The sequence below is a fragment of the Microtus pennsylvanicus genome, chromosome 22 (genome assembly GCF_037038515.1).
Source record: "Microtus pennsylvanicus isolate mMicPen1 chromosome 22, mMicPen1.hap1, whole genome shotgun sequence".
Classification (NCBI taxonomy): domain Eukaryota; kingdom Metazoa; phylum Chordata; class Mammalia; order Rodentia; family Cricetidae; genus Microtus; species Microtus pennsylvanicus.
The window spans coordinates 19,344,509-19,358,114 of NC_134600.1; the positions used below are offsets into that span (position 1 = coordinate 19,344,509).

The 13,606-nt window shown below is 43.8% G+C and overlaps 1 protein-coding gene across 1 annotated transcript in view; it reads left to right on the forward strand.

Annotated features, from left to right (window-relative positions):
- Nucleotides 1–13,606, forward strand: part of Myom1 (myomesin 1) — a 126,816-nt gene that overhangs the window by 19,269 nt on the left and 93,941 nt on the right. Inside the window, exons 3-6 of the mRNA XM_075955986.1 lie at nt 900–1,040; nt 2,305–2,554; nt 3,708–3,865; nt 13,320–13,412. Of these exons, the coding sequence (XP_075812101.1) occupies nt 900–1,040; nt 2,305–2,554; nt 3,708–3,865; nt 13,320–13,412 (642 nt within the window). The remainder of the gene's footprint in view (nt 1–899; nt 1,041–2,304; nt 2,555–3,707; nt 3,866–13,319; nt 13,413–13,606) is intronic.

Sequence of the window (13,606 nt, forward strand, 5' to 3'; positions counted from 1 at the left end):
CCAAGGCCAGCTGGCCTGGGTCTGGAAAAGCCTGGGATAAAACCGGACTCTCTGAACATAGCGGACAATGAGGACTACTGAGAACTCAAGAACAATGGCAATGGGTTTCTGATCCTACTGCACGCACTGGCTTTGTGGGAGCCTAGGCAGTTTGGATGCTCAACTTACTAGACCTGGATGGAGGTGGGGGTTCCTTGGACTTCCCACAGGACAGGGAACCCTGATTGCTTTTCGGGCTGGGGGGGAGACTTAATTGGGGGAGGGGGAGGGAAATGGGAGGCGGTGGCGGGGAAGAGACAGAAATCTTTAATAAATAAATAAATTAAAAAAAAACCCATTTATATGCTTGTCTACAAGGCCTGGGGTTTGTGTCCCAATGCTGCAAAAAGGAAGGAAGGAAGCGAGGGAGGGAGGGAGGGAGGAAGGGAGGGAGGGAGGGAGGGAGGGAAGGGGAGAAGGGGGAAGGAGGAAGGGAGGCAAGGGGGGAAGGGGGAAGGAGGAAGGGAGGGAAGGGGGAAGGGGGAAGGAGGAAGGGAGGGAAAGGGGAAGGGGGGAAGGAGGTAGAAAAACATTTGTATAGATTGCCTACATTTCAAACACTACTTTATCCACAAAAGCTACTTGAAAATACCAACATCTTCCTCTTTTTTCCTTGAAATTTTAGAGGGAAAAAAGCCATGAAACCACTCTTTTTTTCTTAGTATCTGTCTAGAGTACATTTACATCTCTGTAATCTTTCTAACTCGAATTCATTTCTAAAGGGAAAAGATAATAATATTAGAGACCTAAGAGTCTAGGAAAAGCCCCCTAAGTTAAGCCCCCTCACCCCCTGCTTTGTCAACCCTTGGAATATCTTCAGTGCCCTTTGTGTTCTGGCTAATGTTAGGATTTTATTTCAGACTTACAGATTCCAGCTTGCTATTAGAAGATTATTCAGGCAAGTTGAGCCCCCAGCCAAAGAGAGCCAAGCGGAACCTTCTGCCTGGAGAGGAGACAGAAAACCTGCCAGGCAACTACATGGTGCCTATTTACTCTGGACGGTGAGTGTGCTTTCCCTTTGGTGTGTAATTATTATAAGTGAGGAGTCAATAGTAGCTAGCAATTATTGAGGACTCGCTATTTATTGCTTTAAAAAGGACTTGGGAAGCTTGGAACCCACTGAGAAGAAGGCTCATTGAAGTCAAGGGATTTCATTCTCAGACATTTCTGTCATACATTGGATACACGACAAAGGAATGATTAGGACATCGTACTGTTTATATGGTCAGTTGACATGGGATAGAGTTTTAGATATGAGTGATTAAATACTATTTATAGTCAATCCATGGACAGTAAAAAGAAAGATTCTAAATGATAAAGTGTAACGTGAGCAGGGTAAGTAAAGATTTGGAAGGGCAAAGGGAGGAGGGTAAGAAACGGCACCAGAGGAACAAATATGATCAAAATGTATAGAATGTCAATAAGAAGCCTGTTACTTCACAAAATTAGTATATGATGGAAATAATTTTTAAAAAAATATGTATGTTAAAAAACCCAAACTGTAAAGTGTTGTGGGACTAAAGAAACCCACTGTTCACCAGAGTCTTATGTGACATAGAACATGTTACATGTCTGGGCAGCTCTGGGCTGTGCACTAGAGCAGAGTTCACACATCACATGTCAGGCCACGGACAACTGATCTCTTCCATTGTATATTGTCTTTTCTGGAAAAAAGCATAGCTTTATCTCTTATTGTAAACTGGATCATATTTAAACACACTCAGTTGCCCAGGGAACTCCTTGGGCTGTTTATTCATCTTCTTTAGTCTTGTTACTATATATCTAAAATAGGAGTGATAACATCTACCTTGTGGGGTTTTGTTAGGATGGAATGAGATATCGTATGTGGAAGGCTCCAGAACCATACTAGGAATCACGGCCCTTGTCATTCTTAGTGGTAAAGGAAGGTGCTTTCTTCTATAATAAAGAGTTAGACTCCGATTTATTAGGATGTTTTTAAAGATGTATTTTTTGGTTTATGTGTTCAATATTTTTCTTGCATGTATATAAGTATACCACCTTCATTCATTGCTCATGGAGGTCAGAAGAGAGCATCAGAGCTCTAGGGACTGGAGCAACAGAGGGTTATGGGCTGGGAACTGAACCAGGGTCCTCTGCATGTGCCCTGTTGAGCCATCTCTCCAGCTCCACACCAGGGCTTTTTAATGGCAGATTTTCTAAGGGCAGGGATAGTGCCCGAGCCCAGTAAAATCAGGCAAGCTTGTGGTTACCACCCTGTTTCTACCTTCTGCTCTGTTGTTTCAGCCAAGTGCACATTGGTGGAATTAGAGACACAGAAGAAGAAAGAATCAAAGAAGCTGCTGCTTACATAGCTCAGAGGACTCTTCTTGCAAGCGAGGAAGAACTCACAGCCTCCAAAAAGTCCACAGCCTCTAAGCAGTCCAAAATATCCAAACAGACAACGTCTACCCTTCAACGAGAGGAAACATTTGAAAAGAAGTCGAGGAGCGTTGCAATTCGAGAAAAAGCAGAAGAGCTGTCACTGAGGAAAACAGTAAGGCGAGCTAATGTCATGATGTTCAGAAGAGTGGAAATGTATTTAAGAAGCTGTGTGTGAGCGTGTGCGTGTGTGGTCCACACTGGGTTCTTTCAAGGGCAGAACCACGTGGGTTACAGGGAAACAAAGCTAACGGAAACAAGGAGAGAAGATGTCAAAATGCATAGGTCATATAAAGGCAAAGGTTGGGATTTTAAACTTCATGGAAATTCAGATTTGAAAGATATTAAATAAGTTTCTGAAGCCACTTTAGGGTCATATCATAGGGGTGTTGCTAAATCCTAGGGTTTAGAAAACCAAACTCATTTTTAAAACCAGGAAGGAAATGATTTTACCTGACTGTAAAATAAGAAGCAAAATGTAAAAATTAGGTCTGAGAATGTAGTAAGTTTATATTGCTTGTGTAATGCATAGAGTCACAGGTTCAGTCCCCACCAACCCATAGAGTAGGGTACAATGGCGATGCATAGAGTCACAGGTTCAATCCCCACCAACCCATAGAGTAGGGTACAATGGTGATGCATAGAGTCACAGGTTCAAACCTCACCAACCCATAGAGTAGGGTACAATGGTGATGCATAGAGTCACAGTTCAAACCTCACCAACCCATAGAGTAGGGTACAATGGCGATGGATAGAGTCACAGGTTCAATCCTCATCAACCCATAGAGTAGGGTACAATGCGATGCATAGAGTCACAGGTTCAATCCCCACCAACCCATAGAGTAGGGTACAATGGCAATGCATAGAGTCATAGGTTCAATCCCCACCAACCCATAGAGTAGGGTACAATGGCGATGCATAGAGTCACAGGTTCAATCCCCACCAACCCATAGAGTAGGGTACAATGGTGATGCATAGAGTCACAGGTTCAATCCCCACCAACCCATAGAGTAGGGTACAATGGCGATGCCATTCTGTAATCCTTACACTTGAGCTATAGAATCAGGAAGATCAGAAGTTTAAAGTTATCCTTGGCTATAAAGTAAGTTGGAAGCCAGCCTGGGCTACATAAAAAACCTACCTCAAACAAAACAAGAAAACAAAGGGAAAGTATGATTTTGGCTTCTACTTGTTATCTTAGCACCAGAAGTAACTTTAATTTGGTAGTATTTTGGAAACATGTGGCTGTTACTTGCTTGCTCTTTCAGTTAGAAGACACCCAAGCATATCGGGGAAAGCTAAATGAAGACCATCTACTACATGCTCCTGAGTTTATCATTAAACCTCGTTCCCACACAGTTTGGGAGAAAGAGAATGTGAAATTGCACTGCTCTGTGGCAGGCTGGCCGGAACCCCGTGTCACATGGTATGTTTTCTTTGTGGAAGCTGATAGAATTGATAACCAAGTTAAGTTTACATCCAGAGAAAACACCCTGAACTAGCAGTACACAGGAGTCAGCAAAGACACCTGTAAGTTTGTACATGTTTTGTGAATGGGAAGAACAAATGATCTTGCACAGAGATTATGCATTTTAATAACTTTATAATCGTAAAGGCAGGAGCGATGGCTCCATTGGTAGGGAGCTTGCTGTCCTGACATGAGGATATGGGTTTGGGTTCCTGCACCCATGGAGGAGGCTGGGTGCTGATGGGTGGAGACGGAAAGAGCTCTGGAGCTTGCTGTGCTGACACGAGGATCTGGGTTTGGGTTCCTGCACCCATGGAGGAGGCTGGGTGCTGATGGGTGGAGACGGAAAGAGCTCTGGAGCTTGCTGTGCTGACATGAGGATCTGGGTTTGGGTTCCTGCACCCACGGAGGAGGCTGGGTGCTAGGGTGGAGATGGGAAGAGCCCTGGAGCTTGCTGATTACCTAGTTAGACAGATCATGACGCTCAGGTTCAGTGAAAGACCTTGTCTCAAAAGTATGGTGGAGAATGATGAAGACAGCTGATGTTGACCTAGCCTTCATGTGCATATGCAAATATGTATCTATACATAGAAAACTAAAACTCAGAGAGCTTCATCTCTACCCCTTCTGCCTCAAAATCAAAAACAAAAGCAGCAATTGTAAAATGTCAAAAATGACTATAAATTTTACTATGGCAAATAGCTTATAATAAACAAAGATGAGAAATGCCACAAAACACATAATATTTCAACAAAAATGAATTTCTAAAAATTTAACTTATAAATTTTGAAATATAAAAGTAAATTAAAAATCAATTTCTATTGCCCCACACTTCCTTATGACTATAAAGTTGCACCATTCAACCTTTAAAGGAATCAATAATAAATCTCTTTAAAAATCAACAAACAAATAACAAACACTGAGCCAGCAAAATGGTTTGGCATGTAACGTACTAGCCACCAAGCCTGATGACCTATGTTCAAGCTCCAAGACCCACAGTGATGGAAGGAGAGAACCAACTTTCACAACATGCCTGTACATATATTCATTCATTCATGCTCTCTCTCTTGCACACACAAGATAGAAAGAAAAAAACATAGATAGAGATAAGATAGATACATAGATAATAGATGATAGATTACATAGATAGATAAATAAATAGATAGATGTATGTGATGTCACACACACATCTTTAATCCCAACTGTCAGAAAAGAAGCATGAGGATCCTCATGAGTTTGAGCCAGCATGGTATATATAGTGAGCTCTAAGAGTCTCAAAAAGAGGATTGTAAGTTCAAGACCAGCCTGGAGTACATAATGAGACCCTGTTCAAAAACCAAAGCAAAACATGCACCAACATAACTACAAATAAACAACAAAAATGTCTAACTACTGGACTGGAGATGAACTCCATTGGTAGAGCACCTGCCTTGTGTGTGTGATTTCCGGAATTAGATCCCTCCCCCTCAAGTATCACTTGCCAAAGGAGAAAGAAAATCCAAACATTCCCATGGAAATCCATGAAGATAAATGAATGCTTCATTCTCATAAATACTATTTGATAAGTAAAAAATCCTTCTGTCAGAAATTTAAATATATTAATGTTGACTAAATAGAGTCCTTAATCAAATAGAAGAGTTCATTGAATATTTTTGTAGCTCTTTTTTGCTTTTAATTTAAATTTTTTATTACCTGTTTTTGTTTGTTTGTTTGAGATAAGGCCAGCCTTGAACTTGTGACCCTACCAACTCAGACTCCCAAACACAGGGACTGCAGGAGTGTACTGCCTTACTCAGCTCTTTTTATTTTTAAACACTAAAGATGACCTTTAAAATTATACAAAGGAATGTCTAGGAGAAAAACAATTTCTTAAGCATTGTTTATTAAACTGCAGCATCTGGAACATAAGCTGGACCATGTTCCTGGTGGTGTTTTTAAACCAGCAGTGGGGTTTCCCAGAGGCACGGCTCAGTTTTGGAGATTAAACTCCTTAGGTGCGCTTCGTTGGCCTGGGAAAGGAATAATTAACAAACAAAGAGATTAAAGCTCTGCACACAGAGCATAAGACTACTAAGGTAATGGTTCTTGTCAAGTTAAATTTGAAAGATAGTCGTATTGTCTGTGTTCAGTTTTCCCTAGCAACAGAGCTCAGTCGCAGCACATTGGCCACAAATCTTGTACTTGTGGCTTTGAAATCTTTATTTCGGGGAGAGTAGCCCCTTTCTGTGGTAGCCTCCTGCTCTCTTCCCTTCTGCTTTGGGAAGGCGACTTCCTTTTTACTCGAAGGAGGGCGCCGTTTCCCAAGACTCATTCTTTATGCCAGTTCTTCCAGGAGAGAAAAGCCAGACATTGCAGAGAAAGTACCCCTTTCATGCTCAGTGAGACATACAAGTCAAAACAAAAGAACCGGAGAGCAGCTAAGAAACGGCTCTGTTTCTGAGAGGGCTGGCAAGTTGGCTCAGTGGGGAAGGTGCCTTCCACTATCCTGAGACTTGAGAGTCGCCCCTGGGTGAGGAGAAGTGTTCGGAATCAGTATGCACATAGTGACAGCTGGCTGTGGTGACAACGGGGACAAATTCAGGTTTGTGGAGCAAGGAGCTTCTACAATTTGGGGGTCACATTACGAAAACAAATACAAGACTAGTAATCTTAAGGTTCTCCCAGAGGAGATCCCTGGAATGTAGGCCCACTTCACTGCCAGGTGAACAGACCTCCGTGAACAGGTTCCTTACGGATTCGTGTCTCCTCTTGGACATGGTGTCTTTTCTAAGAAGCAGCAGCTGGAACTCTAATTTATGTCACAACATGGACGCAAGGGGAATACTTTTCACTGGCATCCTCGTACTCACAGAGCAGGGAGCTCGTCACCAGGTGAGAGCCAGTGCTGTTGGTGACCACATCGTTGGCCTCTCTGGTGCCCTTACTGGAGCCTCATGGTACCCACACCGGGTACTAATGGCAGGGAAACATGGGAGGAGGTGGGTTAAGGAAATGCATTTGTGAGGGCTCGGTGCGGTCATGCTGCCTCCCGGATAGCAGCTAAGTCCTCGCTATGCCTTGCTGAGGCATGTGTCCCGGGTCTGATTCCCTCAGAGTCTTTTCCAAAGACAGTTTGGCTCCAAGTTTCCACTGGCCACTGTTAGGTCATGGAGTCCCGCAGCTGTTCTCCTGGCCAATCTCATGTTACTGCCGACATCTGTTTAAGTGGAACTTTGAGGTTACCCAGAGAACGATGCGCAGCAGCAACACAACACTCAGCAAGGCCAGGTACAGGACAGTTTCGAGGTTGCAGATCAGCCTGGAAGTAGAAGGGATCCTATTTGTGTGCTTTCATTCAGTAGGAAAATTGGTTACAGAGGACACCAACACACTAGGGTGGTGAAGCCTCTGTCATGGAGAAGGCCTTGTTAACATGGAGGAATGACACTTCTGTGGTGGGAAGAAAGTGAAATTTTAGTGTTTAGTAGGCTATTTTATACAGTAGCCTGCCTAGCATCTATTGGTCTAGAGGGGGAAAGCAGAATTTATGTTGTTTCATTTGCATAGATTCTGGAAGGTTATGTTCAAACCCAAGGAGAGTAATTGGTCCTGATGGAGTGGGATCAAAGGGCACAGGCACTATGTGCTGAGCAGTCTTATATCCTTGGGCACTTACAGTAGACAGCTATATTTCCAACTTTGAAATGAAATGATAAGGTATAGAGAATAAAATAAAACACACACGCTTGTGGATGGGAGTGTGTCTCAGTTGGTAGACTGCTCACCTCTCATGCACAAATCCGCACTAATCCTTGGTTCTAGCCCCACAACTGCATAACCTGGGCAGGATGGCAAATGCCTATAACCCTACCACTCAGGAGTAGGAGCAGGAGGATCAGAATTCAGAGTCAGCCTCAGTTACATAAGGGGTTCAAGGCCAGGCTGGGATACAGGACACCTGGCTCCAAAACTGTGATTTGTAAGAAGGAAAATTGGTTGTGGACTATTAGAGCCAGTTAGATTTGACTGGATTCTTCTCTTAACCATGGAGCCAACTCTGAAGCCCCAAATAATTGGTTCTGAGTGGATTGTAGCTATTTCTTTAAGGTGGATTCTCACCATGTTCGAGGTCATTTCAATTTGCCTGGCATCGTGACAGGGAAAGAATCTCAGAGCCTTCTCGTTTCACTGATTTTTGACTCCGCCAAGAATCTCTCTCTACCATCCTCATCATCAACATTAGCTCTGCACTAGGCTGACGTGAGTGTGTAAGGACAGAGTGTGTAGGGACAGGGTGTGTAAGGACAGTGTGTAAGGACAGAGTGTGTAGGGACAGAGTGTGTAAGGACAGAGTGTATAAGGACAGAGTGTGTAAGGACAGAGTGTGTAGGGACAGAGTGTGTAGGGACAGAGTGTGTAAGGACAGAGTGTGTAAGGACAGAGTGTGTAAGGACAGAGTGTGTAAGGACAGAGTGTATAAGGACAGAGTGTGTAAGGACAGAGTGTGTAGGGACAGAGTGTGTAGGGACAGAGTGTGTAAGGACAGAGTGTGTAAGGAGAGAGTGTGTAAGGACAGAGTGTGTAAGGACAGAGTGTGTAAGGACAGAGTGTGTAAGGACAGAGTGTGTAGGGACAGAGTGTGTAAGGACAGAGTGTGTAAGGAGAGAGTGTGTAAGGAGAGAGTGTGTAAGGACAGAGTGTGTAAGGACAGAGTGTGTAAGGACAGAGTGTGTAGGGACAGAGTGTGTAAGGACAGAGTGTGTAAGGACAAAGTGTGTAAGAACAGAGTGTGTAAGGAAAGTGGTATCTATACAGAGCATTTGAGCAAGCCTTTGGAAACAATCCCAGGGTGTAGATTACTCTCCACAGCTAGCTGATGACTGGCTAGTTTGGAATTCCACTTTCCAGAAGCAACAAGCTGTGAAGTGGGGGGGGGGGGCAGGCCAAAACCTCGTCTTTTCCACTCTGACTTAATACTGAAGGCAGCCAGTCTCAAGTGACCCAAAACTTGAGTGCCTCATAGCGGACATTCCCTGCAGAATAGAACAAACTCTCCCTGTGCCTGAGTCCTTTCATTTCTCTCTCTGACGTGGCAAGTTCTGTGGAGGCCCACAGTCAAGTGTTGCGCATTTTAAAGCAGCCAGGTGGCCACGTTAGAAGAGCTGGGTGTGTTTAACCGGGAAGCTATGAAGGTGCTAAGTCGAGCAGTACCTGAGGGCAGTAGAGTGGCGCAACCTCGGGAGCTGCTCAGCTGAGTTTCCCTTGACCCAAGCCATTCTCGTCAGAAAGCACACCATTTCCCTCAGACGGGAGAGTCTGAGAGTCAGGGTTGCTGATGGCTGTCTCTGATCGCATTGCCCTGACAAGAGCTGTGTTGAAACAGCTCCCTGAAGCACTTCCGGGCTCTCCAGAGACAAAGGTAGCAGTACTGTGTTCTGTGAGTAGGGAGAAGGTCATACAGCACATCTTCCATCCAGCTGTGACTCTAGGCTAGAACTTCCCTCCTGATTCCAGACCTGAGGGAACAGGACTCTGAAAGCCTCAGCTCGCTCGCCTCATGTACACCCATTAAGTCCTCCATAGCATGGGGCGTGCATTTTCCAGAACTTGATTTCTTTAGTGAAAACGTATGAAGGTATAATTTAACTATTTATCACATAACAGTTCTGCTCCATCATTTTAATCAACACCGAGCATATGCAATATGCCAACAACTCCCTCATTGGAGAGGGGACAGAGGAAACGTATAGCAGGACTAGCAACTTCATAGGGGAGATGCAAACTCAGCCATAACTTTTAAAATTACATCTATATAGTGTGTGCATGTATGTGTGTGTGCGCGCGCTCGTGTGTGTGTGTGTGTGTGTGTGTGTGTGTGTGTGTACCGCCCATGGCGTGTGTGGGGAAGTCAGAGGACAACTTGGAGCTGGTTCTTCTCCTTCCCAACATGTGGGTCCTAGGGTCAAACCCTGGTCCCCATTAGTCTTGGCAGCAAGTTCAGTTACCCACAGAGCTATCTTACTGCCCCCAACAATAATTTTGATATGTTATACTTAGCAGAGTAACCATGATTCCAACAGATGAAAGCAGTTCATAGTTTGAAAAACTTGTAAAGAGGCGTGTTGAAGACTTGGCATCTGACCTGAGTCTTGACAGCTGTGCTGCAGCCTAGCTGGGTGAAAAAGGAGAAATGTGTATGGGCTGGGGAAATGGTGCCTACCATGCAAGCAAGAGGATTCCCCCCGAACCCACATAATTGCCAGGCAGGCATAGTGACTCACCTGTAATTTCAGCCTCAGAAGGCAGAGGCAGGGCTCCTCAGAGCAAGGTAGCTATTAGACTAGCCACATTGTTGAGCTCTGAGTTTTGATTGAGAGGTCCTGGTCCAAGGGGAAGGGTAGAAGAGTAGCTGAGGAAAATTTGCTGATCTCAACCTCAGGCTTCTATATTCACATGCACCAGAACACACATGCATGTGAACACACAGAGACACGCTCATAATATCATGCACACAGACTCAGGAAAAGAAGAAAAATGAATAGTGTACCTTAGAAATTATATTAGCTCCCCATTTCTTTTTTTATTGTTTTTATTGAGTTACACATTTTTCTCCATTCCTGTCCCTTCCTCCCCTCTCCCCTTCTACCCTCTCCTGTGACCCACATGCTCCCAATTTACTTAGGAGATCTTGTCTTTTTCTCTTTCCTATGTAGATCCATGTATGTCTCTCTTAGGGTCCTCTTCGTTGTCTAGGTTCTCTAGGGTTGTGGACTGTAGGTTGTTTTTTTTTTCCTTTGCTTTATGAGTGAGTACATATTATATTTATCTTTCTGAGTCTGGGTTACTTCAGCCAATATGTTTTTTTTATAGATCCATCCATTTGCACGCAAATTTCAAGGTGTCATTTTTTTCCACTGTGTAATACTTCATTGTGTAAATGTACCACATCTTCTTTATCCATTTTCGGCTGAGGGGCATCTAGGTTGTTTCAAGGTTCTGGCTATTACAAATAATGCTGCTATGAACACAATTGAGCACATGTCCTTGTGGTATGATTGAGCATCCTTTGGGTATGTACCTAAAAGTGGTATTGCTGGGTCTTGAGGTAGATTATTTCCTAATTTTCTGAGAAATCGCCATACTGATTTCCAAAGCGGCTAAACAAGTTGCACTCTCATCAGCAAAGGAGGAGCGTTCCCCTTATCCCACATCCTCTCCAGCATAAGTTGTCATAGGTGTTGGCCAGCCTGACAGGTGTGAGATAGAATCTCAGAGCCGTTTTGATTTGCATTTCTCTGATGGCTGAGGATGTTGAGCAGTTCCTTAAGTGTCTTTCAGTCATTTGAGATTCCTCTGTTGAGAGTTCTCTGTTTAGGTCTGTACCCATATTTTATGGGATTATTTATTCTTTTGATGTCAAAAGTTTCTTGAGTTCTTTGTATATTTTGGAGATCAGTCCTTTGTCCGATGTGGGGTTGGTGAAGATCTTTTCCCATTCTGTAGGCTGCCGTTTTGTCTTGTTGACCATGTCCTTTGCCTTACAGAAGCCTTTCAGTTTCAAGAGGTCCCATTTATTAATTGTTGCTCTCAGTGTCTGTGCTACTGTGTTATATTTAGGAAGTGGTCTCCTGTGCCAGTGTGTTCAAGTGTGCGTCGCACTTTCTCTTCTTTGAGCTCTCCGTTTCTATATCAAAACACTAAGGCTACCTATGAGAGGTAGACTTATCTAACAGTTTGAAAGCCCAGACAGCATGGTGCCAGCTCTTATGGGGTCCACTTGGCAGTGTCACATCATGGAAGACGGAATCGTGGTGAGCAAGCCTGCGGGGTGGTAGGTCACACAGATCAGGGAGGGCTTGCTCCTTTATGGTAACTCATTAGTTTAGAATTAACAGAACACCATAAGGCCCCCAATGATCCAAGACCCTCCTCTCTACCACATACTGCTACACCATTGGGCCCCAACCTTCCAAAACATGGACCTTAGGAGGACAAAGTTAGGGTGAGTTAACTGAAACCAGTATTTTCCTCTTCCTTTATACCACTCCCCTCTTCCCACCCTTCCTTATATCCATTTCAAGAAGTCTAAAAGAAATGAAATGCAGCTATGTAGAGAACAACTTAGAAATGGAAATGCCAAGTAAGTAAGGAGGCAGGCAGACCTGGTTCAAATCCCGGCTCTGCTATGCCTGCCTTATGACCAGGGTGAGTTCCCTGATCTCTCCACGCCTCAGTTTCTCCACTGGGGAGTGAGGTTAAATAGTGACATTTCGTGGTTGTTGTGAGGACTTGATGTCCTGATGATGTCTGTACGTGGACCAGAGAGCTCCCTGCCTTCTGTGCTTATTAGCTTTATTAGTCTGACCTGCACACATGAAGGAGGTTATCAAAAGGAAAGCAAGTGACCCCCTGCTGCTTCTCTCCTCCTCTTCTTTTTAAGCAATAAATAAAATTTTTAAAAAGGGTTCAAGTGGCTAAGCCTCATGTGGAATCATAGCACTGGCTACTGAGAACTTAAGAAGACAAGTACCACGAATGGAAATCAGTGTCTCACAGAGAAGCCCTTCTGCATGGGCTGCCAACAGGAATAGAACAGCTGGAGCTTCCCTTTCATGCTTTGAAGTTATTCTAAGTCAAAAGCCATGCTTACTTACGACAGAAACCAAGTCACTGGAGTGTGATGACCCCTCATTACAATGGCGCTGTTCACGAGAGAGCGCTAGTGGGAGGGAGATTGTGCTTTCCTCCCCCAGAGAGGGCCAGCAACACAAGCGTTAACACAAAGCTTCGTTCTGCCGTGCGGGTGAGAGCCAACAATTTTGATTGTTGTTGAAGTATAATGTCCATACAAAAAAAACGTATGTTACATATAAAGGAAGAGTTCGGGTTAGTGTTTGTTGGGCTGTACACCGTGTAACCAGCACCCAAATGGAACCCAAGCAATATTCAGCAGCCAAGACACATCCTTCATGCCCTGTGCCCACCTCAGGAAATCAGTGTCCTGATTTCCCGCAGCATCAATGCGTCATTCTGTTTTCTATTTTATATAAACCAGTTGCTACCCTATTTACTGTTTCGTAACTGTAGTTTTTCGTTATCATTATGTACATGAGATGCATACAGATTGTGAGTGGTTCATTTTCATGTAAATTTTAAGGAAGAGGAGAAAGCACTTTGAGAGGATTGATTGTAGTGCTAGGGAATTTAGTTAACCTCAAGTAATTTGCATTTTTTCAATAGATGAAATTGTTGAACTTCACTTAACAGGTTTATCTACAAGAACAGTGATACAGTGATCATGTGCTGTGTGTGTGTGTGTGTGTGTGTGTGTGTGTGTGTGAGAGAGAGAGAGAGAGAGAGAGAGAGAGAGAGAGAGAGAGAGAGATCATGCAGTTAATTATTCTTTATTCATCTTGTTTCCGTTATCTTTCAGGTATAAAAACCAGGTGCCTATAAATGTCCACGCAAACCCAGGAAAGTATATCATTGAAAGTCGGTATGGAATGCATACTCTTGAGATCAGCAAGTAAGAGAACATCAGTGTTTATGTGTGCTACCCAGCAGTCACTCAGGGTCACAGACAAAATCCACCTTCTTCCTGGTCCCAGTGCAGGCTTATCTCACAATGCTTCTTCATGTCCGTTTTTCTTGATGCAAACTTGGAAGGTAGCATGCATAGCTAAGTTTGCCGTGCCCATGGTACCTCTTAATGTGATATCA